Here is a 24,584-nt window from a genome sequence, read left to right as displayed (position 1 = left end):
CTGTAGAAGTTGAAGCCAAAGACTGCTCATCTTTAGACTTCCACAGAGAGGAACTTGTTAGTGTGTGGCTCAATCCTAGTCTGTTTCCCATGTTTGTTGTGTTGTCATGGTATTTTATTTTAGTTTGACACAACCTGCGTACACTGTGACTCTTGCCCAGATCCCAATTTCCTTCTACGTCATAGAAGCCAAAAGGCTTTTAGGCCAGCAGGTGCCGGTTGGATTGTATCTATCTTTATTTGCTCACACTCAGCCGTCCTCACCAAAACTCAAAAAGTAGCTTAGCTGAGAACATCTGTTACATTTCACCATCCAGTTGCTTCAGCCGTAAGGAATGTGCAGCGCTCTTTGTGACATGCGATCATAATGTCGAGAACTAGGTTCAACCCTTCATCAAGAGAGTATCACGATGCATAATTGACCTTTTCCCAACCCCCGGCAGGAGATTGAGCTAAAAACCTAAAAAGAAGCTGTTTTTCTGCTCACTGTTGATTCTTTAATATTTATGAACTGTTCTACAGAATATTTATACTCACCACAAGTGTGATGCACATTATACATATCCAGCACTGGAGAGAGGGAGAAAGAGATTAATTATTAATGAATAATAAGCCTGAGTCGGCAGAGCTTTCCTTTACCTTCCCCTCATTATTGCGGCACTCATTTTTTTTGCTGAGCAGCGACAGTGCAAAAGGCAAATGGTGCTATAAATGGATCCCATCCACCATATTAATGCCCCAACATGTGCCAGTTGATTCCCTAAGGTTTCCATGATTTGCAAAAATGAAATGATTTCCAAGTCGGTGAGTATCAGCAGATGCAGATTAAGGTTGTGTTGATCTACGCCCAGCAGTGTGTGTGTGTGTGATAGTGTGTGTGTGTGTGTGTATCTGCTAAGTTCACACAGGTATTTATGCCAGAGGCTTTTCTGATTATGTCCTCTCGAATGTTGCATTAATCATAGGTTCTGCACTATATGAAAAGTTGGCATGTGCTCATTAATCTGTCTGTCTACTTCTAATCCATCCCAACGCTCGCTGGATATGACTCATTGCTACAGGCCCAGGTAAGAGCTGCTTTCTTCAGCTATTTGTAAAATGTAGTCGCAGATGTTAAGTGTCACTGATGTCAGTCGGCCACTGACAGATTGATGTAAACAGTCTCAATATCGTCACTGCAAGTAAACAGGGTACTATCAGATTGAAGTTTAATTTATACAGACATTTCTCAGAGGCAGAGCGGCTCCCGGGGCAGGAATAATCTTGTTGGCTGAGTTAAACCTCGGAGAGCTAAACCAAAGAATCACTGTGTATTAGGCAAAAGTTAACTGACAAACTTACAGGGCTAACATGAAATATTCATAGAAATACAGATTGTTGAGACAGTTTTTTTCTATTTTCCCATTAGTATGATGATTATTGTTGAGCTAACGCATGAAGGTACTTCAAGTCATTTCAAGACCATGTTAAGCACATTAATATGGTTATTCTTTCCTCAGGTGTATGAGGTGGTGCCGTGTCAGAGCGACTGTAATCAGTATGTGTGGTTGGCCGAGCCTTGGAGCGTGTGGAAAGTCAGCAACGTGGATTTAAAGGAGAACTGTGGCGAGGGCGTCCAGACCAGAAAAGTCAGGTACCTATCAAGCGGTCGTTCTTCCTCTGTTTATATTGTTTAGTTGTAATTATCAAATGTAGTTTATATAAGTGCTGCAGTGATTAGCCAATTAGTTGATGAGTCAATCAGCAGAAAGTGCTGATAATTAATTGCTTTTTAAATTAATTTTCCAAGAAAAATGTCAAAAACAACCAATTAATTTTTAATTCAATTGGCACTTTTTAGTTTAGTTTAGTTTAATTACTATATTTATTATTAATTAAAATGATGCAACGATAATAGGGGTGATCTATCTATACTGGCTGTTTATTATTGTTATTATTTATTATTGTAATGATAAACAAAAATGTAAATTTGTACATATTTGTTGCATTTTGTTTTACAACATTATAAAAAAATCAAACTATTGGATTTACGTTCTGCACATGCCCCGACATACACTGTAAATAGGCTATTTTAGACGCATCAGACTGATTAGATGGTTTGTGAGGCACACAAAGACTTTAGAACATTGGATTAAAAATAAACACTTAACAAAGTATATGACACAGGCACATCACAAGATATCAATGTCCATTCCCGTGTCATGATCAAGTGTAATGGCTTTTCATGATTGTTGGTGGTTTGGTGTTTAGGCGGCTGCTGCACAATCACAGTGAGAAATAACTCTAATGACCTCAGTTAAGTCTCTGCTCTTTAGAGCAGGTGACATTATAAGTGGAGAATAGCGGCATCCTCATCTCCTTTTCATCTTGTCTGCTGGAGGAGAAAAAGCTGTAATTTGGAGGAGACGATTCTAAAAATGTGGCTGCAGCATTTTAGGAAAGCCAGGATTCAGTTTAAAATAAAACCAACACATGCAGCAAAATAGTTTTTGTACTTTGTGTTGAAATATTTTAGGTGAATGTACTCTCCTAAGACTAAAGGAGGACTGAAAATGAAAGTAGAAAGAAGGGTGCAACTCACTTTCAGGTGTACATGACAATATATATATCATTTAATACATCCCACGTAGAACAAGCTGTGATGCATCAAGTCTATTCAATATATCACCCTCCCCTGAGACCAGGTAAAACTGATTTCTTTGTTCTGTTTTTCATAAATTTGACCTCACTCCCCCTGAGGGAGCGGCTGCTGCTGGGGAAACATTAAGTACTTCATGCACTTGCCAACTCCATGCCCAGTTAAAACAAATGTCTGACTCTTCTGTTCTCTGGAGCAAAACAGCAGCTAAAATAAGGTCAAATTCACTGTTTTCCCACCGACCCCACAGGTGCATGCTCAACACTATAGACGGGCCGTCAGAGTCTGTGGAGGACTACCTGTGCGACCCGGAGGAGATGCCCCTGGGGGCCAGGGAGAGCAGGCTGCCCTGCCCCGAGGACTGCGTCCTCAATGACTGGGGCCCCTGGAGCCGCTGCAGCCTGGTGAGAGCTGAACCCAGATCAGAGAGCAGCAGCTAAGTCCATCTGGCACAGATATGGGAACGTCAGTCCTCTGTGAAGCCCACTGAGATTTATCTTGATATCTTTTCCTCGTCAGAAAGATTTTCTCTGAGGCTCAAGGAATTTTAAAGCGTAGCTGCACTGGATCATTGTGAGCAGTGTGTTCGTCTTTGTCAACAGGTTATTTCTCGTCCACCAAGGAGGAATAAAAGAGATATATGGAGTGGGAAGCAGGAGAAAATTGCTATATTATACTGTACTCACTGTGCATTCAGCAGGAAAGGAAGATGATTTATGATAAAGTCTCAAAACTCCCGAGCAGGTTCCCAAACTTACATATTTTGGCACATAACCCTCTACATCAGCAGCGATGTAGCGGCAAACATAAAGCTGGCTAAAATTACCCCCCTAGGTTGTGATCATCATCTGGCAGACGACCACAAACAGTAATTAGTTATATTTTGAGAAAAAAACGTTGATTCATTATAAGATTATTGAGTAAGATGCTTCATGTCAGCAGGAACGTTTTTATCTCCCTCTAAACCATGACCTGAGAGACCTTCTCCAACTCCCTATTAAAAATGAACACTTGCAAATGAAGTTTTGTAAAGAGACGCCAACTTCTGATTTAATCACTGCAGCAAAGATCACACCTACAGGTTACAGCTCATACGCAATCTTTATTCTTGCTTTTGCAAAAACACGTAAGGTGTCAGAACATCCTGTTAAGCTCCTCTCTCCTCGATGCCTCCAATTCGTGGCAAAAAAAGGAGCCATTTTTACTGCTCTGGTTTCACCTGCTGCAGCATTCTGGCCATTGTTAATCACTTCCCATTCTGTCCCATAGTGCTCGACACACTCACTTCCCACAATTCCAATCTTGTGGCAGTGGCACCGTCGGGGCCTCTCACATGTTTTATTCATCGTGCCAGTGATGGAGTTGTTCAAAAGGCCGTCATTTTCTCCCACAACTCTGTTCTTCCCATGCAATGACCGTGTAGAATCTGGAGGTTTACCATACGTTTCAGCTCTCCTGTCACTTCCTGTAGGAAAAAATAAATAAAATCCCACATCCTTGGAATGCCAGGAGAGAGAGGAGGGAAAGGATTGTTCTTTATTTTTAGAAATACAATGATCAAACATCCCTGCAGGGACAAGGCCTCCTCAGCAGACTCTGGGAGGATGTTTTGATGTAAGAAACCTTAATGAATTGTTGCCCAATAAGCTGGGGAATAATCCAGAAGTTGGCAAATTCACACAGTTATCTCCTTTAATGTCCAGTAGATACAGACATCAGTGAGGAGGGAGCTCTGTGGATTAGCTCCAATTCAGGGATATGTCCGTATTCAGTTCTTATCATTCCCTGCAATATGGACTGCTTAGTCATTTACACATTTTTTGAAAAAAATGTCCAGTTTTTAATGGCAGTTTTTGTTTCAGCCATGCACCAGATCCAACAGTCGCGTGCGGACGGCGTACACCCTCCGGTCGCCCAGTGTGGGCAGAGAGTGTCCAGACACGACTGACAAAGAGCCCTGCAGCCTGAACCTCAACTGTTTCAACTACTTCTATAACATCACAGGTAAAGGAAATGTAGAAGGATTTACCGTTTCATAAAGTACAGTACTGTAGGTCCCTTGTTATTTCAATGAAGCAGGCTTTTCGGGCAGCTGCCATGAGTTTGTCATTTTGATTTTTCAAATCAACATTATGAAAACAGGCCTTAACACCTCACAACATCTGAACAGCCTCTATTTGAGGGTGAGCTTCTCTTCTGTTTAACAGCAAGAGGAGCGATTGATAAATTACTCATATATTGTTTATGATCTCTTTGTTTCTTGGTATGAGATGATTGTGATCCTTGCAAGGTTTTATCAAGCCTGGTGTTATATAATGATGATGTAACATCAAAGGAGCTCTTTTGAGTCTTGCTCACAGCATCTCTTTGCATAACATTTCACTGATCCCAGGCTATCTTTGTGTTTGTTGGTTTTGTTTCAGTGTAGCTCCACTTGTTAAGGGAACGTTGAATGGTTACACATGTGTTTTGTTGCAAAGCCCTGGAGTTACAATCATCAAAGCCTTGAAAATGCCATGTGCAAGTACAACGTTTGACTCTTAGACGCTGTGGGTTTAGTGCCTTGCTCCATTTCTCGTCTTTGGAAATAACTAAGAACAGAAAGAAACAGAAGCAAGTTGTGAACATTGACATATCACCTTATACATTTTTATATGGCTGCGTCTAACACATCCAGCAGTCCAATATTCACTCTCCTTTAGCTCTGTTTAGCGCTGTTAGCTCCTGAGGGAAGTGGTCACCAGTTAGCTAACTGTGTCTGTCTGCAGTTTGCTGCTGAGGAGCTATTGTACAGTAACAGCTGCCCGCTGCGGCCAAAAAAGATGCTATGAGAACGGTGAGAGTGGACCAAAACAGTAACGTTGCTCTCCGGATAGCTAAAAAATTAGCTGAAACTTACAAAATATGCTCTGTAAAGCTAATGAGAGCTGCTGATTATGAGTTCATCACTACAAGTGACAACTTTCACACTGTTTTTGTCATTTCATACATACGCGTGTAATTGTAGCTGTTTTCAATAGAATGATTTCCAAAACTACTCACAGATTGGAGCTTGCAGCTCTCCAGAGCTCTCCTTTTTGATCTGCAGGATATCACACCTCCATATCACATGTCACAGAGGCTACTCTTTTATATTTCATGCTGGAAACTGGAACAAACTATTTCAGTAGAAATGGAAAGAGCGAGTTTGGCAGCTTTCCCTCATTTCATTTGGATTTGTTGTGTTGCCTTCATTGCTGCTGGCCCACATTCTCAACCAGCCAACCCTCCTCCTCTGTCTTCCCTTTGTGCTGTTACACTGGGAGACGTGACATATAATCCTTACTGCTGGGTTCACAGGGGCATACAGGCATCCCAGGGTATATGTACCTAACATACAAGCAGAGATTATTATTGAGTAAATCGTTCTTTTTTATCTCTGTTGATGAGACCATCCAAGCTGCTCCTTCCTTCAGTTTTTCTCCTTTTCTTGCCGTCTCTCACAGTCTCTTACTGTCACTCCTTCTTGTTGCAATCTCCCTATTTTCAGTCCCCAGAGTGCCACAAAGCTCCTCGGAAGGAGACACGATTCCCTGAGTCGAGCTTGCAAACGAGCTCACTGCAGCTAAAAACAGCCACTCATCTTTGTCAGCGTATGGCACACTTCATGAGTGAGACCTCAGCCTCCCTGTTGTCGCAGTGTTTTTTAACAACAGCATGCACGCTGGCATTTTAAAAGCACTTGCACACATTGTCTGGGAAAAAATGTCGTCTTTTCCACTTCACAGAAATCTTTTTGAAGGCCAAGGTTCAGTCTGGATTTTTCTGTGGACGTTTATTTTGGGGAAAACGTGAATTGATGTTGTTTTAGCTGGTTATTCAACTCAAATCTGACCGTCTGGCAAACAGCTCGCTTATAATGCTGGCATGAAAGGATACTGATGGCAGCCAGATTTATTGGATTTAAGTGAGCTCTCATAAACCTTCAATGACCTCTTTGGTGACAAAGTCATCATCTGTTATCTATGGTGATCTTCGCCAGCCAGAAGCTATTTAGAGTCTGACTTAAAACACAACAAAACACACACACACACAGACACACACACACACACACACACACACACACACACACACACACACAAACACACACACACACACACACACACATTATTTAAAGGCATTTTGGTGTAAAGGAAGGCAGAGAGAACAATGAGGCAACTTGAATTGACAACAACTCGCTCACAGCTGAAAGCAACACCATGGCTTTTAGTACTCTAAACTTTAACTCTGAGAAAACATTATGGGCCAGGCTACTCAGGCTACAGTACCTCATTTTTATTACCCTTTGAAAAAAATACCAAAATACTATCAAGATAATGCTGTTTTTTGTGCCTGTTTTGTGAGGTTTCAGACCAATTTCTGTTGTGTTTTGGTTTTTTCTGTTAGCGTTACTTGTCTGTGTGTGTGTGTGTGCGTGTGCGTGTGCGTGGGTGCGTGCGTGCATGTGTTTCTTTCCGAGATGTGTTCCCTTACATTGCCAATCATGAGTGAGGTGGAATCATGTTTTGCATGAAGTATCCCCTTCAGTTGTGTAACACGGTGCTATAATACCATCACCACACACATAAAAAGAAAATGCTGTGATATAAATCTTAGGTCATATCCTCCCACCCTGACTGTATAACAAAGGCAATGAGCTGAAGTCAAAGTTACAGTAAGGAGAGCAGAAGGCATGCACGCCATTCTGCTGAGTCATCTGGGAGCGCATAGTGGTTAATTTATATGCATGTCGCGCCGATCCTAAAAGATCTATCAATAGTGCAGTGAAGGCATGATATTTTTAGTTCATGTCAGCAATGTGGCTGGTAATATTAAATATTGCTGTGCTGTGTCGATACATCATATATTATATTTTCTATAGAACTAAAAATAACTTTTTCTTCCTGGAACCCACTTTTATCAGCATATAAAACCTTGAGTTAAACAACTTTCAAACTAACTTGAGACGACACGGTGGCATTTGTGTGTTCAGCCTTAAATAGCTAAGACACACCACGGTTGTTTCACACTGCGGTTTGTTCACTCTCAAGTGTAAAGTAGATACTGTGCATTTGAACACTTTTGTACAGTTTCGTCTCCCTTCAAATGAAAAAAACATCCAACCAAAGAAGCAGAACACTAGTATAATATATATATACATACAGTGTATATATAGTATGATAAATTCACCTCTCTCTTTGAATCTTGCTCTCTCACCTTCCTTCCTACTCTGCTTGCACCCAAGGTGGTAAAATCAACAGCAGTCAAACACTGGTAAATATTAGATGTGTGGTTGTGTGCTCAACTGACAAGTAACAGTCAGCACGTGATTCATTCTACTGTAATATGAAAAAAAACTGAAGGTGCGATAAGTGAATTCTGGGTTTTAACAGTTACGTTACAGTTGGATTAAAAAATATTTCAACCATCATTGCAGCTCATCAAACACAAAAACTAATTTTAAATGTCTCAATGTATTAGTGTGCCTACATGTCTCTATTAAGTCTGAATAATATGAATAATGTTGTTTATTTTTGCAGATAAAGTCGGTCAGGTACTTTGGACTGAATCTTTTTTAAAACTGACATAATCAGTATGTGTCCATCCATGATGGATTAAAAGACTATATGTGTGTTATAGGGGTAGCAGGTAGTGATGAACCCACAGCTCCTCTGGGCCCTAAGGAGCTTTTCAGCAGCTTTCAACAATGTTTTTTTTGTTTTCCAGCCTGCAACTTTACAATTTTTACTGTTCTCTCTCACCATTCTCATCAGCAAAGTGTTTTTTCCCCAGTGAAAAAGCTCTAAAATCCCACTGTACAGGGCCTGAACCATACAAAATGGCAGATGGACAAATTTAGAGACTAGCTGGTGAACATAGAGGAGCATTTAGCATCTTAAACGCCAGATATTTCCCCTCAGGATTTGGTGGAGAGCAAAACTTTTTAAATACTCCTCTTTTAAAAGGAGTATTGGACTCTTTGGTAGCCTTTCAAATGAATGCTTCAGTTGCTTCATGTGGATGTGTTAATTAGCTACTGTTTTCAAAATCAACTTAAAAAGCAGTGATATGTCTAAACTGTGCTTTTACAGCTGGTTTACATTGCAAAAAAATTCAGTTAATGCAGATTTAAGCGCACTGACGCTTGATTCCCTAACAAACATTCAAGTTGCTCACCTGGTATAGTTATACAGACGCTCAACATGTCCTCGCTGTAGCGGCCCGGGTTCGACTCTGACCTCCAGCCCTTTTCGCCCCCCTCTCTCCCCCATTTCCTATCAACGTTCAGCTTCAAGTTGTTGTAATTAGTTAAAGGTAACTCTTTTATACAGACACATTTGAAAGAGCATGATCTCAATGGGGTAAACGATATAATATGAAACAATATAAACACAGCTTTGGCAGAAAAATGTGTAAATGCTTTGTCACTGAAACGGTGAGCAGTCAGACCTGAGAGACATGCTGGTATGGAATTTGTTGATGCAGTCTTGTAACTTCACTTGGACTCGACCCGAGACGTGTCTCAAATGACTTTACTTGCCTCACAAAAGTAAAAGCTTTGATAGTAGCATTGTTAGAAAATTAGCTTTTCTTACAGGTGCAAATAAAAGCTTGCAGGGAGTTTTTATCAACCTATCATTATATTACATTACTCATCATTGTCTTGGTGAGAGCTGGTGTAGCTCAGAAAGCCCCGACCACCTGGTTTTAGTATTTAATGTGCCAGCAATGAGACACTTTGCAGCATTAGGGTCAGACCCAGGTTCTGTTGAAAGTGCCTGGGCTGCTTTTAGCGTGAAAGAAACATACAGAAAATGCAACAAAGTCAACTTTGTGACGCACAGCTAGCAAACTGTGGTTGTACTGGTCACCCTTATGTAGTATTACTTGATAAAGAACATTATCCATACTAAGTTGTAGGAGATTGTCTGTGCTGGTGCTATTTTTGCCTGGCACCTACGGGCCTCTGCAGTGTTATTTAATAAGCACTCAGACGCAGTTATATTGCAGTTTTATGAACAATAATAGACATAACTGTAAGTGTGAATTTGTTGTTTTTCTCCTCAGACTGGAGCACATGTCAGCTGAGTCCGAACGCTGTGTGTGGAAGCGGCATTAAGACCCGTATGCTCGACTGTGTCCGCAGCGACGGCAAATCAGTGGATATAAAATTCTGTGAGGAGGTGAGACGTGCAGAGTTTCCTCAAGTGTCTTTTTACTTTCCCTTTTTTTTCCTTTTTCCCCGACACGTCTCATTTTTCTTAATGACTTAATCACATCACTCATTACGATATATTATTGTACCCTTCTAGTAGTGTTAGGCCCACAGCAACATGAAATATTCAGAAGTATTCCCATGCAGAGATTGTTGTCTTTCCTTCGGGCTGAGCGTTTTATTCATTCATGTAGTGTCTCGGTTCCCTGTAATTGTAGCCGGCGGGCTGTGGAAGAGCCGTCCCCACAGCTATTTAACCCTTGGCCCACTTCATCATTTGGCTCATTCACAAAAACACATTATGTCAAAAAGGCTTTCACATCCGCCTCAGTACTCCAACTCTGCTGGCCTGATCCTGCCCAGCACAGTCTGTCCCCTGCCAGAACAAAGGCTTCTGGGAATTGTAGTGGCGAGAGGTCAAGCTGCTGTCTGGCAGTAACAGATTGAGCTGGATGTGCGGCGACTATTCGTCTGTGCTGAAAATGGTTTGATGATGTGTCACTCATGAATTAACCTCTTCAACTCCTACATGTGCTGCAGTTGAATTTGGAAAAGAAGTGGCAGATGAACATCTCCTGTGTGGTCGAGTGTCCCGTCAACTGTCAGCTGTCGGAGTGGTCGGCCTGGTCAGACTGTTCACAGACGTGCGGACTAGAAGGTAAGGAGATCGACTCAAATTGTACAACCTGTTGTTGGCATTTAGCTGACATTTTCCTCTCGAGCAATTTCCAGTGTGATGAAAGACCTGACAGATCTCAATGACAGTAAGAATAAAAACCTGTAACCTTTCACTAACAAGACACCTTCTCTAAACATTAGGTCACCTTTTCATTTGTCTCACATAGCTAGACGTACCTCCACACTTTCTCTTAGCGCTGCGCCGGAGCTAGAGAAAGGTCTGGCTGAACCCATCATATCCGCAAGGGGAAAAAACATTGTTTTTCTTTAAACGCACACTCTTGGTGGGCACCACTAAGCCCCGGGTGCAGTGTCTGCGCCCCTGCATATTAGCTCCAGGAGGGAACTTGTTTTGGTGGAACATTTGCACATGGGAAGGTGCATTAAAATTAAAATAGTGTGAAACAAATGGTGGTGTTGTTGTGTATCACATCACACACGTGCATGAGACAAAAAAAGACGGACCCCCTCATAAATAACAGCTCTATCTACTACAGGTTACTTTCAAAGCTGTATAAAGGAAAATCAAATTACATCTGCAATTTGCTGGTATGATCTCACCTTCATTAAACACTCAAGAAAAAGAAACCAGTTAATTAGTGAACATGTCCAACAGCAAGGGTCACATCTACCCCCGGTGAAATAAACCTGACAGTGTCATCAAGTAGGTGATAATAACATCGTTAATGTAGTGTGATAATGTGAAGGGATGGACCTGAGGTTAATTATCATGGCTCTCATTATGATCCAGCTGATATTCTCATCTTATTATTCTTGGTGTGAGAGCCGATTTTGCCCAAAAGGCCTTAAACACTTAGTTTGGTGACTGCATCTTTAAACACGTAATTACACAGTATTTCATGCTTTTGCACAGAACTAAAATGTTAGAAACAGGTGGGACTTTTTGTCGAAAGTACCTCTGCTGCTTGTAACATTAAAAAATCAAATACAGAAAATGCATTAGAGTCGACGTAATGACACTAAGGAGGACCAGAAGACAGCAGCTGTAAGTGTTTACATGCACAAATGAGAAGCAGGAAACATATAGGTCTCAAGGAGCCTGCATATATAAAGCCTGTTCACATACAGTACTGTTTGTCCCTCAATTGTAAAGAGCCTATAGCATCAACATTTGTCTGTGCACATACGTGAATCCGCACCATACTCTTAAGTGTGTGTGTAAGTAAAAACATACATGCTCAGCAAAATGTACTTGCTTGAATAACTTAAAAAGTCCCATCTCAGACACTTCCTCCTCCCACTAGAGGCATTCGCCTGAAAAAAACTCACAAAAGCAAAATAAAGGAAGTGTTTACTTAAGAGTCTTCCCCCAAATGACCTCCTGTTGCCTGGTTGTTGTTCCTGGCGCTTCACACAATTGATTCTGTCTCATTACATCTTCCTGCTCCTCGGGGCTGCGGGGAGGGCTTTGAAGAAAAGCCGCTACAGCAATAGTTGCTAAATCCTGAAGATAAGATAAAAGTTTAAGAAAGGCTGAAGGAGCAAAAGGGGACCTTATTTGATGTGTGTGTGTGTGTGTGTGTGTGTGTGTGTGTGTGTGTGTGGGACGTTCTCCCGTTGGAACAGGATATGAGGTTGTACAGTTTGTGTGAACCTGTGGGAAGGCTGATATGAGTTTTTTGTTCTGAAAGGTGTCGTAAGTTGGCAAAGGTGTATTCTGAGGTGAGCAGATTTTTGGCTAGGCAGCGTAAAAACAAGAGTGGGATATGCAACGAATGAAGGGTTCTGAGATTGTGTCGTGGGCGGTTTTAAATAGGAAGAGAGGGAGGTTGCATTGCATAAAACAGGATTTCAGATTTCTTTATTTACTGTGGACCACATTTGAGGTATGGAGCACAAAACACAAGATAAAACAAAAGCAGTGGTACAAAGGCAAATAATAAATAATAATCTTTAATACAAACAAAATCATTTAAAGTCTACTATTTAAAGAGGGACATAATATTGCTCAGAAAGGCACCAAATCCTGCTATTATCATTAGTCTGTCTGTGACAACAGCACAATCTTTAACACAGACAGGTGTCTTACAGAATATGTTGTCAGATATGTCTCTCTGCTCTACGCAATTCTATTTTATTCAAATAAGACATGATATTTATCGCACAGGCAGTTGTTATTAAATAGATATCAAAATATTTGGTTCCTTTCAAGATCTTTGTAACTTCCTGTTATCTTAGGAATTCTGTTATCAGAAACTCAACGTTTACAGATGGACGTACCTCTTTGTCTCACAGAGTAGATACTTATTACCTCTTCAAACTCAAGGTAACGTCACATGAAGACATACTCTGGAGCAGGGGTGTCAAACTGATCCAGTAAAGGGCCGCTGTGGCTGCAGATTTTCATTCCAACCAAGCAAGAACACATCTGACTCGACTTACTCAATCAGAACAGTCTTCACACAGTTGATGTGTTGGACCAGGTGTGTTTTTGCTTGGTTGGAATGAAAACCTGCAGCCACAGCGGCCCTTTACTGGATCACTTTGACACCCATGCTCTGGAGTGTCACTTCTGCAGGAGGTTTTTCTTTTAACCTCTGCTCAACTGCTAGCTTCCGCCATTTGATGTTATCACACCTCTGCTCCAACCAAATTTGTGGCCATAAGCCACATTTGCTGGACCACTGCAATCCATCCACTGGTGATACATACAGTATCTTCCAACAATATGCAGGTTACATAAACAGTTAGACAGTGTCCGGCTGTGCTTTGTTTCCTTCCCTTTTAACAAATTCCAATAACCCTTGTTTTAATACTGATATATAGTGGATAATTTCCAAGCTTCCCATATATCATGTGATAACAATTTGACATTTTATCTTTTAATGCAAACTTGAGAAATTTCAGATGCAACCTCTAAAACTTCCTGCACTTAAACAGCAAAGCAATCTGCGTGTGCAAGGTTTCCGTGGTTTCCAGCTAATTCATAGCCTCAGTTCTGCACTTGAATCAAAAGGTCCCTGAGGTGCTGCTGTAATGTTTTGGATTTATTTAAAGAGAGTTTACTGAGTGATGTGGAAGAAAAGCCATTTTACTCAAGTGGTCCAAGAGCCAATCAAGACGGCAGAGAGCTGCAGAAAGTGCCGTATTTCAAACCATTTAGAAAAGCCTGCTCTGCAAAGTGAAGTGCTCTTTCAGTGGATTCAAAACAAACACATACACGTGCATTTAAAGTGAGCTGTTTACAGAGGAAATGGATGACTGCTCTGCTGTGAACCACAATGGTCACTTTATGTGCAAAGAATCTGTTTGCATTTGCTATACGGTGCAGAAATCTCCCACTTGACAGGCTGCATAATTGTATTATTTTAGAAACAGATCCAAACTGCTCACCAGATAAAAAGATATTAATCCCTGCGGAGAAAATGTGTTTTTTTCATGCTGTTATACACTGACCCGAAATACACATGCAATCAGGACCCGTACACATGCATTAAATGGGGAGATGTCAGAGCAAAGGGGCTGCCCATGGAAAGGCGCCCTGAGCAGTTGGGGGCACCGCAGCAGTGCCCAGGAGTTAATCTGAGTTATCTTTAGATGAGAGTATCACATGAGGCAATGCCCCCATTCTGGTGAAAACAAACTGCCGGCTTTGACTGGCAGTAAATACAAATCCTGCCTTAATCTGTCCTGATCTTGCATATTTTACGTTAACCGGCCCGGAAACCTCCTTCAATGGCTAACGTTAGTCAGGCAGGCAGCTATATTACGTCGTTGCCGAGCGATGATCGGCGTTATATGGAAAAAATCCAAGAGTTAGGGAATGTTTGTCCGTACAGTTTACCGGAGGAGAAGTAGGTAAAGGTGTGACATCCCCACACATTTATGTTCCTACCTCACTGAATCACCAGGTAATGTAGGCCTATGACAACGATCCCTTTCCCTAAGGTTAATATACTGTCGTTTTAGTTTAGCTCTGTGAAACTAAACAAACAGCCAAGGCTTTGTTTACCTCAGGTTAAATGAGGGTGAAGATGTTCTGTCTTTCTCTCTGTTACACACACTCACTGTCATCTTTCTCCCATCATTCTATCAATACATATGTGAATGTTACTTGTAATTCCTTAAATGTAATCACATTTATTTGTATAAATTTAGTACTCACTCCTGGTTTTCGTATTAGCAACTATAGAACACCAAGGTCTTCTCTTTTGTTTGCTCTCTTCTATATCAATGCTAACCGACAATGTCATTTGGAAACAATTAGGCATTAAGAGCAATACAAATGATTGGTATATTGTCTTAGAACGACACAAATCTTTAAACAAAACTCTTTACAGAGGAAAATACACAAATATGAAAGGGAAAATTAATAATTATGCACTGGTGATGTCACTCCTTATGTGTTTTCTCCAGGCAAGATGTGGCGGCGGCGGTCAGTGGTCCAGGCCTCTCAGGGCGATGGCCGGCCCTGCTCTTCTCAGATGGAGCAGTGGAAGCCCTGCCCTGTCCAACCCTGCTACCGCTGGCAGTACAGTGCCTGGTCCGAGTGTCGGGTGGAGGTATGTCAATAAATCATAACATTATACCATAATGAAAGAATAATAACCCTGGGGCATTAGATATTAAGGTTTGTATTGACCGTCAGCTACAAGAACTGCAACACTGACGGGTCCCGGCTCACCTGAGATCAATGCACACGAGTTTGAGCCAAAAAAGGGAAAAGACGGAAAAATAATGGAGTCTTTAGTATTGATGCACAACCCCATCCAATCCATGCGCATACAGTTATTGTGTGAGATTGATAGTGAAAATCAATCAAATGCACTTTTAATGCTGATGCATTAACGTAAACCAATACCTTTGCCAAGAAAGTTGGCAGCCGTTACATTTCATTTGGAATTGTGTGCCAGCAGGTCAGATTATTAAAGCAGTCCACTGCATCGCTTCGTGACATTAAACAAAACTTTGCAAGCATGGGTGTGTTCTAATAGGACGACAGGAAGAGATATCACCTCTTGTTTCTCTCAATTAAGTCCATCAAGGATCCAAAAATCTATAAAATGTGTTTAATGTTGAGCAGTAGGAAAGCAGCAGTCTGTACAGTCAACACAAACCCTCTTCAGCATTGATTTACAGGTATGTCAACCACAGAGGGGGCAGGATCTTCTGTTTTGTGGATGAACTAAATTAAAATATGCTAGGACGAGAGTTTGAATGGTTAGCATCTTTGTGCAGATTTTTTTTCCTTTTAATTTCAGGAGTTAAAATATAAAAGTTCTGCTTGTTCAGAAATCTTACTCTCCATCAGCGCATTCATGTTTAAATTACACTTAATTTACAGAATATCAGCAAGATTCTTCTGGTTAAGCTATAACTCTCTCCATCTACATCTCATCCAGGGTGATTGGTATTGATTTGGTAATGGAAATCAATAAGAGATGGTGCCTTTTACCCTCATTAAGAGTGGGAGCGCACATGAGTCACAGATTGCAGCTTTAAAGAACTTTAAAGCATCATTAAGATTGTATACAGTTTGTTTTTATATGCACTTTATAAAAGGCAAGACACATTTATAACATCAGTTTAATACTACGTCATTGTTTATGATCACTCTTTTTAGTGTAGTTTTATTACTAGTCACCTAACTATGACTTTAATTAACCGGTATTGAACTGTCACCAAGTAGCTGTACATTCATACATTCCCCCTCTCTGACTCGTGTTAATTCATCCTCCTCCTCCTTCTTCCTCCTGACCTGTCAGAGTGTGGTGTGTGGACACGGTGTACGCTACAGAAACCTGTCCTGCTTCGTGTCTGATGGCTCCAGCGACGGCGAAGGAGGCCTGGTGGATGAGGAGCTGTGCAGCAGCCTGGAGATGGCAATCGACGGAGACAAGCAGATCAGCCTGAAAGAGGCCTGTAACCTGCCCTGTCCAGGTAATAAGGCTGCTCCGATTATGGTCATTTTGAGCTTCCTGCGCTGCATGAGCAACCTTTACCAAATCCTGCTTACATGTCTACACCCGGGGTATCTATCTCTCCCCCTCCGATTTGTACCTAGATGGTTTTTTTGTCTTTTTTTTTTTTTTTTAATAATGAAAGGGTGACTGAAATAAATGAATTAGTTCCTCAGCCTTTAGGTGCATTTCCTCTATGGTCGAATACCCTGAATGAGGCAGGTCCATTTCGCCGAAACGTTTTGCATGTGAGTCGCTCGAGTGGCCGCTCAAACCCCTGAGAGAAGCCTAGTTGCTGATCGGATGTAGCTCTCAGTGGGATGTTGCGTGTGGTAATACAGATAAGGCGAAGTAGAGTAGACACTTTTATCCAGTGGTGTAATAGAACGCAGCACAGAAAATGATCTGTGCACGCACATCCTTGCACAGGCTTGTTAAAATGAGTGGTGCAGTGGCCGGGTTGGAGTCTAACCTGGTCCTCTCGCACACACACACACACACCGTAGTACTGCAGTGGGTTGAAAGCCTGTCTGTCAACACACAATTTTACAGCGCCTTGAATCTGTAAGGTGGAGTGTTTTCTTTCTTGTTACTTGTACATCAGTTGATGTACTTGGCCACCATAAGTTAGCCACCTTAAATCAAACTACAACTGTATTTTCTATTTCTCACTTTGAGGAAGAGCGGTAACCTGACTCTTGCCAGATGAATTTCGTTCCTCCTGCTTCACTCATCCATCTGGGATCTCTGGGAAAGTGATTTCAGGAGGCTGGGCCTTATCAAAAATCCTTGCATGTGATTGGATAAACCACTTGTCCGTCATCTTTATTGACGTGCTTCTTCAACCACTCACATTGAAACCAACCCATGACGCTGATGAGAGCGACGCAGGGAAAAGCCAAACAACAGCCGACATGGTTTCCACCAACAAAAGCCTTCAGAGCCGTTCTCTGGTGTTCTTTTTAAAGAAGAAATATTTGAAAGATTGGACAGCGCGGATGAAATAGCAGCATCAATGTTGACGCCTGCTTCCCCGATGTGAGACGGCATTTTTGTCTGAATCACAACAGTCGCTACGTCACATCTATAAAACCCCGGCCCGGCGGTCCTGACTGGCTTGACCATTTTTTGCGGACCCTGAAATCCCTCTGCAATGGATCGATCCCAGACGGTTGAGTGGAGCTAGGCGGAGTCAAGGTGGAGCGAAAGACATCTGGCGTTAGTCAGGTTAGAAGAGCGGCGCACGGTTGTATCACTGATCAGCTGATCAACGGCAAACGAAACCCATTCAGAGTGATACGTCACCTCTGGAGTCTCGTAAATCCCTCTCGGGCTTTTTTTGTAATGGAAACACGGCGAGTGAGCGGCGATTTGAGAGGGCGTGGCACATTTTACCCTAATGGAAACATGCCTTTTTAATCCAAATACGTAATCAGAAATATCCCCAAACACAGTCTTAAATACTGGCAGTGATTCACACAGCATATCTTTTTACAGCAGTTCTTACAAAGAAGGATTCTTTCACTGAAGTGCTGCCGATTGGGTGTTGTTTACATCAGTCCCTTGTTCATTGTCAGCCTTCTGAAAATATTGAAGGTATTTTCAGTAACACTTCATGTCCTTGTAAATAAAACACACAGCCTCAGTATCATTAAGGGGTTAGGGGCCTGTCACGACTGTCAGGCTTGTATGATGTACTTAGTGATACTCAGTGTGTTATATACAGTGGATGACGGTTAGCACGCCCATAGTTTGGAGTAGTAGGCAGGGAAACCAACTTGGAAGCTGCTGTGAACGGGGGCAGAGGCTGCAACACAATGTATTTTTACAATGTAACACAGTTTACGTGTAAACTATATTTAGAATATTATCTACTAGCCCTTTTCCTTCACAACTTTGCCAGTTAGGCTGTTTGGGTCAGACCATCATTAAACAAGCACAAGGCAACAAAAGTGACTAATTATGACAGGCGGGATGAAATGCTGTAAACATTGGAGACTGTGGAGGATCCCTTTATGAGGCAGAGTATACAGAAGAACCTCTGCAGAGGGAGACTGAGCAACCTAAAGAGAGAGAGAGGAAACTTCTGAGGAAACTGAAGGAAGCAATGAACATATTCTAAATATAGAGTACTTTTAAACTGAAGTGGATTTTTTTAGATGTCTAAAATACATTTAGCTGCTGTCTCAGTACAGCAGCCGTGCAGCAGTACATTGGTTGTCTTCTGTGTTGGGACTCCTGCTTCTCCAAACAGGTGCTGTGCTCACCGTCATCTACTGTAGGCAACACACTGACTATGGATGGGTATTTCATACAACCCCACTTCAAAAAAGCCAAGCTATCCCTTTAGTCTTTGCACCCCTGGTCTTCAGATACATCAACACACACTGAACACAATTTTCCAACAGAGTTCAGTAGAGCAATGAACTTCTGAACATCAGACATATTATTAAAAAGTCAAATCTTAACTATTAAAGCAGTAGTTTAGAGCTCTAAATTAAAGTTTAACTGAATTAATCCATTGCAACTTTAACCAGCAGAACACTGAAGTCACATTGAGATGCACAGCACAGTCATCACTTGTTAGCAGTTTGACTTATATCACAAAGCAGACTCTAAAAATACTTCTGTTACATGGCAGATTTAATCACCTCGAACCAATAGCACTCAGTATATTTTCATGACCTCTAAAGGGAAATGGAAGATGCTTACCTAGAGGCAGGATAAGTGGACTGCATTAGAGCAGTTATTTTGTAACGGTGCTGTTTTATGCAAGTTAAGTTTGCTGGTGGGTACTGAATTTCATTGCCTGTTGTAAGTCAGACTCTCTTCTGCCAAGCTCGTAAGTCTTTATTGTACTCTACGTGCGGGTTTGGGTCTCATATCTACTTTCAGTTTTACCCTCCCAGTGACATGATGTCCGTCCCCAGTTCTTACCGTGAAGGATCTGAGGTATGAATCAACAGCTACATCTTTTCATCTCAGTTAGAAGGATGTAAAAAACCAGTGCAGTGGTCAGAAGATGGTCCCCCCGCAGCCTTCCCACCAGCGAATGCTGCGCGTAGAGTTTGTTGAAGCTCCTTGCCCAGCCTGAGGCACTGCTGTCAGAAGCTATTTTATGTTTTATGTGGGAGGCACAAACTATTGGGACCACCTGCTCTTTCGGTGAAATAGACTCAGAGGCGAATCCAGATAAAAGCTGTGACCCTTTCAATTAATATGTATTCCATTTGTGCAGTTTAGAAACATAGAAACAAGGTGATTAAAACACACACACACTGATATCCTCAAAGCAATTTCAGCCAAAAGCAACTGGACTTGGTTATTTGTCTAGGAAGACGTTTCACCTCTCATCCAAGAGGCTTCATCAGTTCATGTACACATCTGACCAGGCTGGGACTGGACCAGGACCAGGACCAGGCTGGGACTGGTCCAACTAGCGGCACTTGGAGCACAAAGGGTCTCAGTGACATCACCGGCCTTGTGAGAGGTTAAATACCTGGATCTCCACACCAGCTAGTTGGACCAGTTCCAGCCTGGTCCTGGTCCTGGTCCAGTCCCAGCCTGGTCAATTGCATTGAGGATAACGATGACCTGGACAAATGAGAACATTCACAGGCTTAACACACACTGATAAAATAACACAGGAAAAATGGGTTCAATCAATAATCTGTGGGTGAGATAACAAAAACCCTAAGGGCTTGTATAAAAGACAAGATGGCAATCTGAGCGATAACCTTCCGAATAACAATCTGCGAGGGTGTAAATGACGATAAAGTGTAGATTTTATGAATGTATTCATCTCACATCTGAATGGAGATGCTGATTGAGAGGAGAACAGGTGGAAGAAGTATTTTCAACGTTGATTATCACCATGGCTCTCGTAAAATGAGGTACAGCTCCATACTCTGTATACTCATTATAAGGCAGTTCATATGGCACATAGATCATACATGAAAGCAATTCATAGGGATTTACATATTGCATGAAAGGCATTAAATAAGAAATACTGCTCAGTATATTTTAAAAAACCAGAGCGTTTAAAAAATCGAATAAAGTTCAAGATTAAGGGGCAATGTTTCATACAGTAAGCACTGCCCTCCTTAGTGGTTGTTTCTGCACCTTTTTTCATTCTTGCTCAACACAAATGCAATCTACAGTGACAATATTAACATATGTATCGAACTAACGCAATTTTAAAATGGTGAGCCTGTGATTAGTCTCATTCACAGGATGTAGACTCCCATTGGCTGCCTATTTCAGCCTGCAGTCTCCACCATCTGCACAGGGGTTAGCTCCGCCCAAGACAAATGTGATTGGGTTCAAGGAAATACAAACAAGCCAGAACATTTTTTTCACCTTTCCCAGAACTCTGAGATAGGTCTGGCAATGTGAGACTACTGATTAATAGACAAACGCAGGCTCCTTATTTTTAGCCATTGATAGTCTATATTGCAGAATAAATGACAGCTGTAATGAGCATATTATCAGCCATAGGTAGCTAGCTAAATAACATTAACTCCATGAGTTGGTTGAGAACTATACATGATATCATGCTAACAGAGTGAGGCTAAAGCTGCGCGTCCTGGGAGAACTCTCACCAGTTGATGATCCATGTTGGAGCCAGGGAAATAAAGAAGCAGCATTGTTTTAGTGCTGCAGTGTAGAGCTACAAGTTAATAAAGAAAAACATTAAGTAGAGTAACTTATATGTTGTTCTAACGTAACCTTGCTTGGCTGCTTAGCTTACATACTTAAAAATATATTCATCGTATGTTCATTTTAAACGTTAAAAGACGAAAAGCTTTTAGGATGAGGAATAATCGAGAACTCTGGGAAATGTAACGCTGATTTGTTTAACATTGACTGGGGGTTGCTGTAGAGTCAGTCTGGCTTACCAGATGTACAGCGCTGCACTAAAGCCTTAGGACAGATGTCAGGCCCTCCGCTGTCTATTTTGCAATGACAAGTTTTGTAATACATACTCCAGGGCTGTGGTATGTTGTGGCAATGTGAGACTACTGCAGTGTAAACATCCTCAAATCCAATTAGGAGCCCGACAGAGCTGCTAACGTTACCTTGAGCTGTCTAGGACCTGCCTCCATACATAAGTACTACACCGTGTTTGGTTTTGGAAAGGCGATTAAAAAAAACACCAGCCTCTAAACACCTTAAGTATCGCTGCATGTACCTCGCTTCAACACGTGTAGAAATGCAAAAGTTCACTGTCAGTCGACTGCGTTTCCAGGTTGTTCTCAGTTTAGTGTATCACACACATGCTTCTTAAAGCCGTATGTGATGCGTGCCATCTAAACTATACATGCATATAGTTGTGAACAGACTCCATGTGAAGTGTAGAACAAAAACCTAAAATGAAACTGATGTTTTGTGGTTGATGCCTCCACCCAAAGCTTGTTAGTGTGCCATGTGTGCACATATTTTCAGCATTGATAACCCCAGCAGGTGACAACCCTTCAAACCTGGCAGAGTTAGTGCACCGTCGACCTGCTCAGGATGACTGTTTTTATTCAGGTGAGTGATTAGGTCTCGGCACTGTCTTTACGCTGAGCTGGACATCTGTTGTGATTTGCATGATATACGACCATGCAAAGCAAAAGCTGTCGAGTATTATACAGTACACAGATGCATAGTTTCATTTAATTATTGGAAGTGCTCGAGTGGTTTATTGCCTCTTGGTTAGCAAAGTAACCAGACCGTCTGCCAGTCTGATTGTGATGTAACTTTCTCTGCAGAGTAGAAATGTTAAACTTACAGTTTTTCCCTTCAGTTGCCTGCCAGACTTTTTCTGTTCTGTCAGTGACTAATATAACGTGACAGTGATTCAGCTTACTGTAAATTCTTCATTTAGCTCAACAGCAGCGGTGATCAGGCTTTCCCTGCATTTCTAAGTATATCTTTTATCATAGTAAGACATCTCCCTTTTAATCTGATGTTTGGTGTTAATATAAACTCAGCCTTCTCATCTTTACACGTAGTTTTTTTTAGTTCACTTCCTGCAATTAAACACCTCCACAGGTCACTTTCCTTTCCTGAAGGGCTGTTACTGTGAAGTATCTGTAGGATGTTTCACTGACTGCAGCTTAACGCAAAACAAAACACAGCAACGTAGAAGCAATTGGATTAAATAAGTCACCAAGAACAGAATATGTGTTGAAAGAAGAAACTTGCTGGCCACAAAACTCAGACATTGTTTGAATCAGAGCTTTTATTTGAGAATGTAGGGCAGGAGTGTCAAACTCAAATTACCTCGGGGCCACTGGCGAGGTTGTTTCTCTTCTAGAGGGACAGATCGAACCAAAAAAAGACTACAGTTGTTTCTTTTATCTAAAAGTCTTTGTGTTTGAGTAATGCTACGAGAGATTGTATTCCTGGACAACAATGAAAGTACCAAGTTGTTTTTTAGAGTTTTTTTGAAAGCCAGTTTCTGGTATTGCAGCCTTTAAAGGCAGAGACGCACCAAGCAGACTTATAAGAACCGGTGGCGACGAAGACTGACTGTTCCGTCGATACACGTCGCCTGTGTCTCGTCGCCTGTGTCTTATACACAATGCAAAGACTAAAATGACAGACTAGCATGTCCGTTCTGCGCCTGTGTTAGAGGACATAGCTCACCATACAAGCATGCAGTGGGAGTCTCTTCGTCATTCGAAAAGGGAAACTGCAGGATGACGACTCAAGACACTAGTTAGCCAGTAAGCACATTAACAACTTAACCCGAAAAAACAAAATGTTTACTCTGGGCGAGAGATCAATAATACAAACAATTACCAATTAGAGTGATTTCTCTCATTTCTTTCTTTCAACATGCTCAATCGGACAAAAAAAGCCGATGAGCCAACGGTGCAGGACACACCACAATAGCTAGGGTGACCGTCGCTTGCCGCCAGCTTGGAGTCTCCCTGCTTTAACAGTGACAAATCTTACTCAGGAGCAGTAAAAGCGTTTTCCTTCAGAAAAAGTAAAAGAAAGGCAATTGCAGTGGTAATCATTGTGTCTACTGAAGCCTTAATCAATACCAAATAAAGGCAAATGGCATCACAGCAGCCTATTTGACCCCACTTTGACTGACAGGTGATGTCTCAGCTCTGCAGTGCAAAATCAGCAGAACATCAGCTTAGCACGAAGGACTTTAACCCCCCTCTGAAAACTAAGAGAGAATCTCACGGATGGGATTATCACTCCAAAGGTTGGATCTGAAGACTTGTCAGGTTTGGAGAAGGAGGCTCGTCAGCTGCCCGGTCGTTCTGTAGCTTTGCAGCGCAGAGCAGACGGACAGGTGAGATCACACCTGCTGGACTCTTTCCATCAAGTCTGCAGCTCCAAGGCTTTACCGCCCCTCCCACCGCCACAGCAGTGTCATATATATTCTCAAGATGCACCCGTGATAATGTGCTACACATAGAGAAGTGAACATCAGTATTTCCTCGGGTAAATAGGGCAAATCTACAACATTTCAATACAAAAAAATAAAAACTGAACATCCAATTTATGATTCAGCCTGTTAACAAGGGTGTGTTTTCAAACAGTGCAGCTTGAATATGAATCTGTTATTTTCCGTGTCGGGGGTCCCTGAAGGGAGAATTATTGTTACTTGCTTCAGCCAAAAGACAAAATACAAATCTGGAGTTCATTTCCAAAGTGCAATGTGTCTATTTTAGTTCATCAATGATCGTTTATCATTAAATCTCTCTAAAATATAGAAGAGAAAAAAAAAGTGATGTTGTGTTTTCAGCCCACAGCTCGTTTAAAAGTGCCACGGTGTGAATTCATTTTATATTTCCCAAGTACGTATGTGTGTGTGTGGCATGTATTTCCACTGGTTTCAGAGGGAAAAAAGCTTCAGCATCAGATCTCAGCTCGTCCCTGAGATGGAAAACATTGAGAAACGCTGCCCTAGATAACAAGTCAGTCCAACCCCTTTTGCCAAACTGCAGCAGCGCAGACGTATCAAACAGCAATCAAAAGCACAGACGGCTTTCTGTGTAGGGATGTATTGTAGTATGATGCAGGAGGAAGTTCAAGGGCTGTTTGTGCATCACCGAGGACAGCTCGGGAATTCTGACAGGTTGCATCATGTACCCACCCACACACGC

General features: G+C 41.7%; 1 protein-coding gene across 1 annotated transcript in view; it reads left to right on the top strand.

Moving 5' to 3' along the window:
• thsd7ab (thrombospondin, type I, domain containing 7Ab) overlaps positions 1-24,584 on the top strand; it is a gene marked incomplete at both ends in the record, with an annotated part of 157,716 nt that overhangs the window by 111,092 nt on the left and 22,040 nt on the right. The window contains 7 exons of the mRNA XM_083918758.1: positions 1,499-1,632; positions 2,888-3,041; positions 4,500-4,641; positions 9,724-9,839; positions 10,412-10,529; positions 14,927-15,072; positions 16,276-16,450. Coding sequence (XP_083774884.1) covers positions 1,499-1,632; positions 2,888-3,041; positions 4,500-4,641; positions 9,724-9,839; positions 10,412-10,529; positions 14,927-15,072; positions 16,276-16,450 — 985 coding nt within the window. The remainder of the gene's footprint in view (positions 1-1,498; positions 1,633-2,887; positions 3,042-4,499; positions 4,642-9,723; positions 9,840-10,411; positions 10,530-14,926; positions 15,073-16,275; positions 16,451-24,584) is intronic.

Source organism: Echiichthys vipera (assembly GCF_963691815.1).
Source record: "Echiichthys vipera genome assembly, chromosome: 8".
NCBI lineage: Eukaryota > Metazoa > Chordata > Actinopteri > Perciformes > Trachinidae > Echiichthys > Echiichthys vipera.
This window is presented reverse-complemented; position numbering and strand designations above follow the sequence as displayed.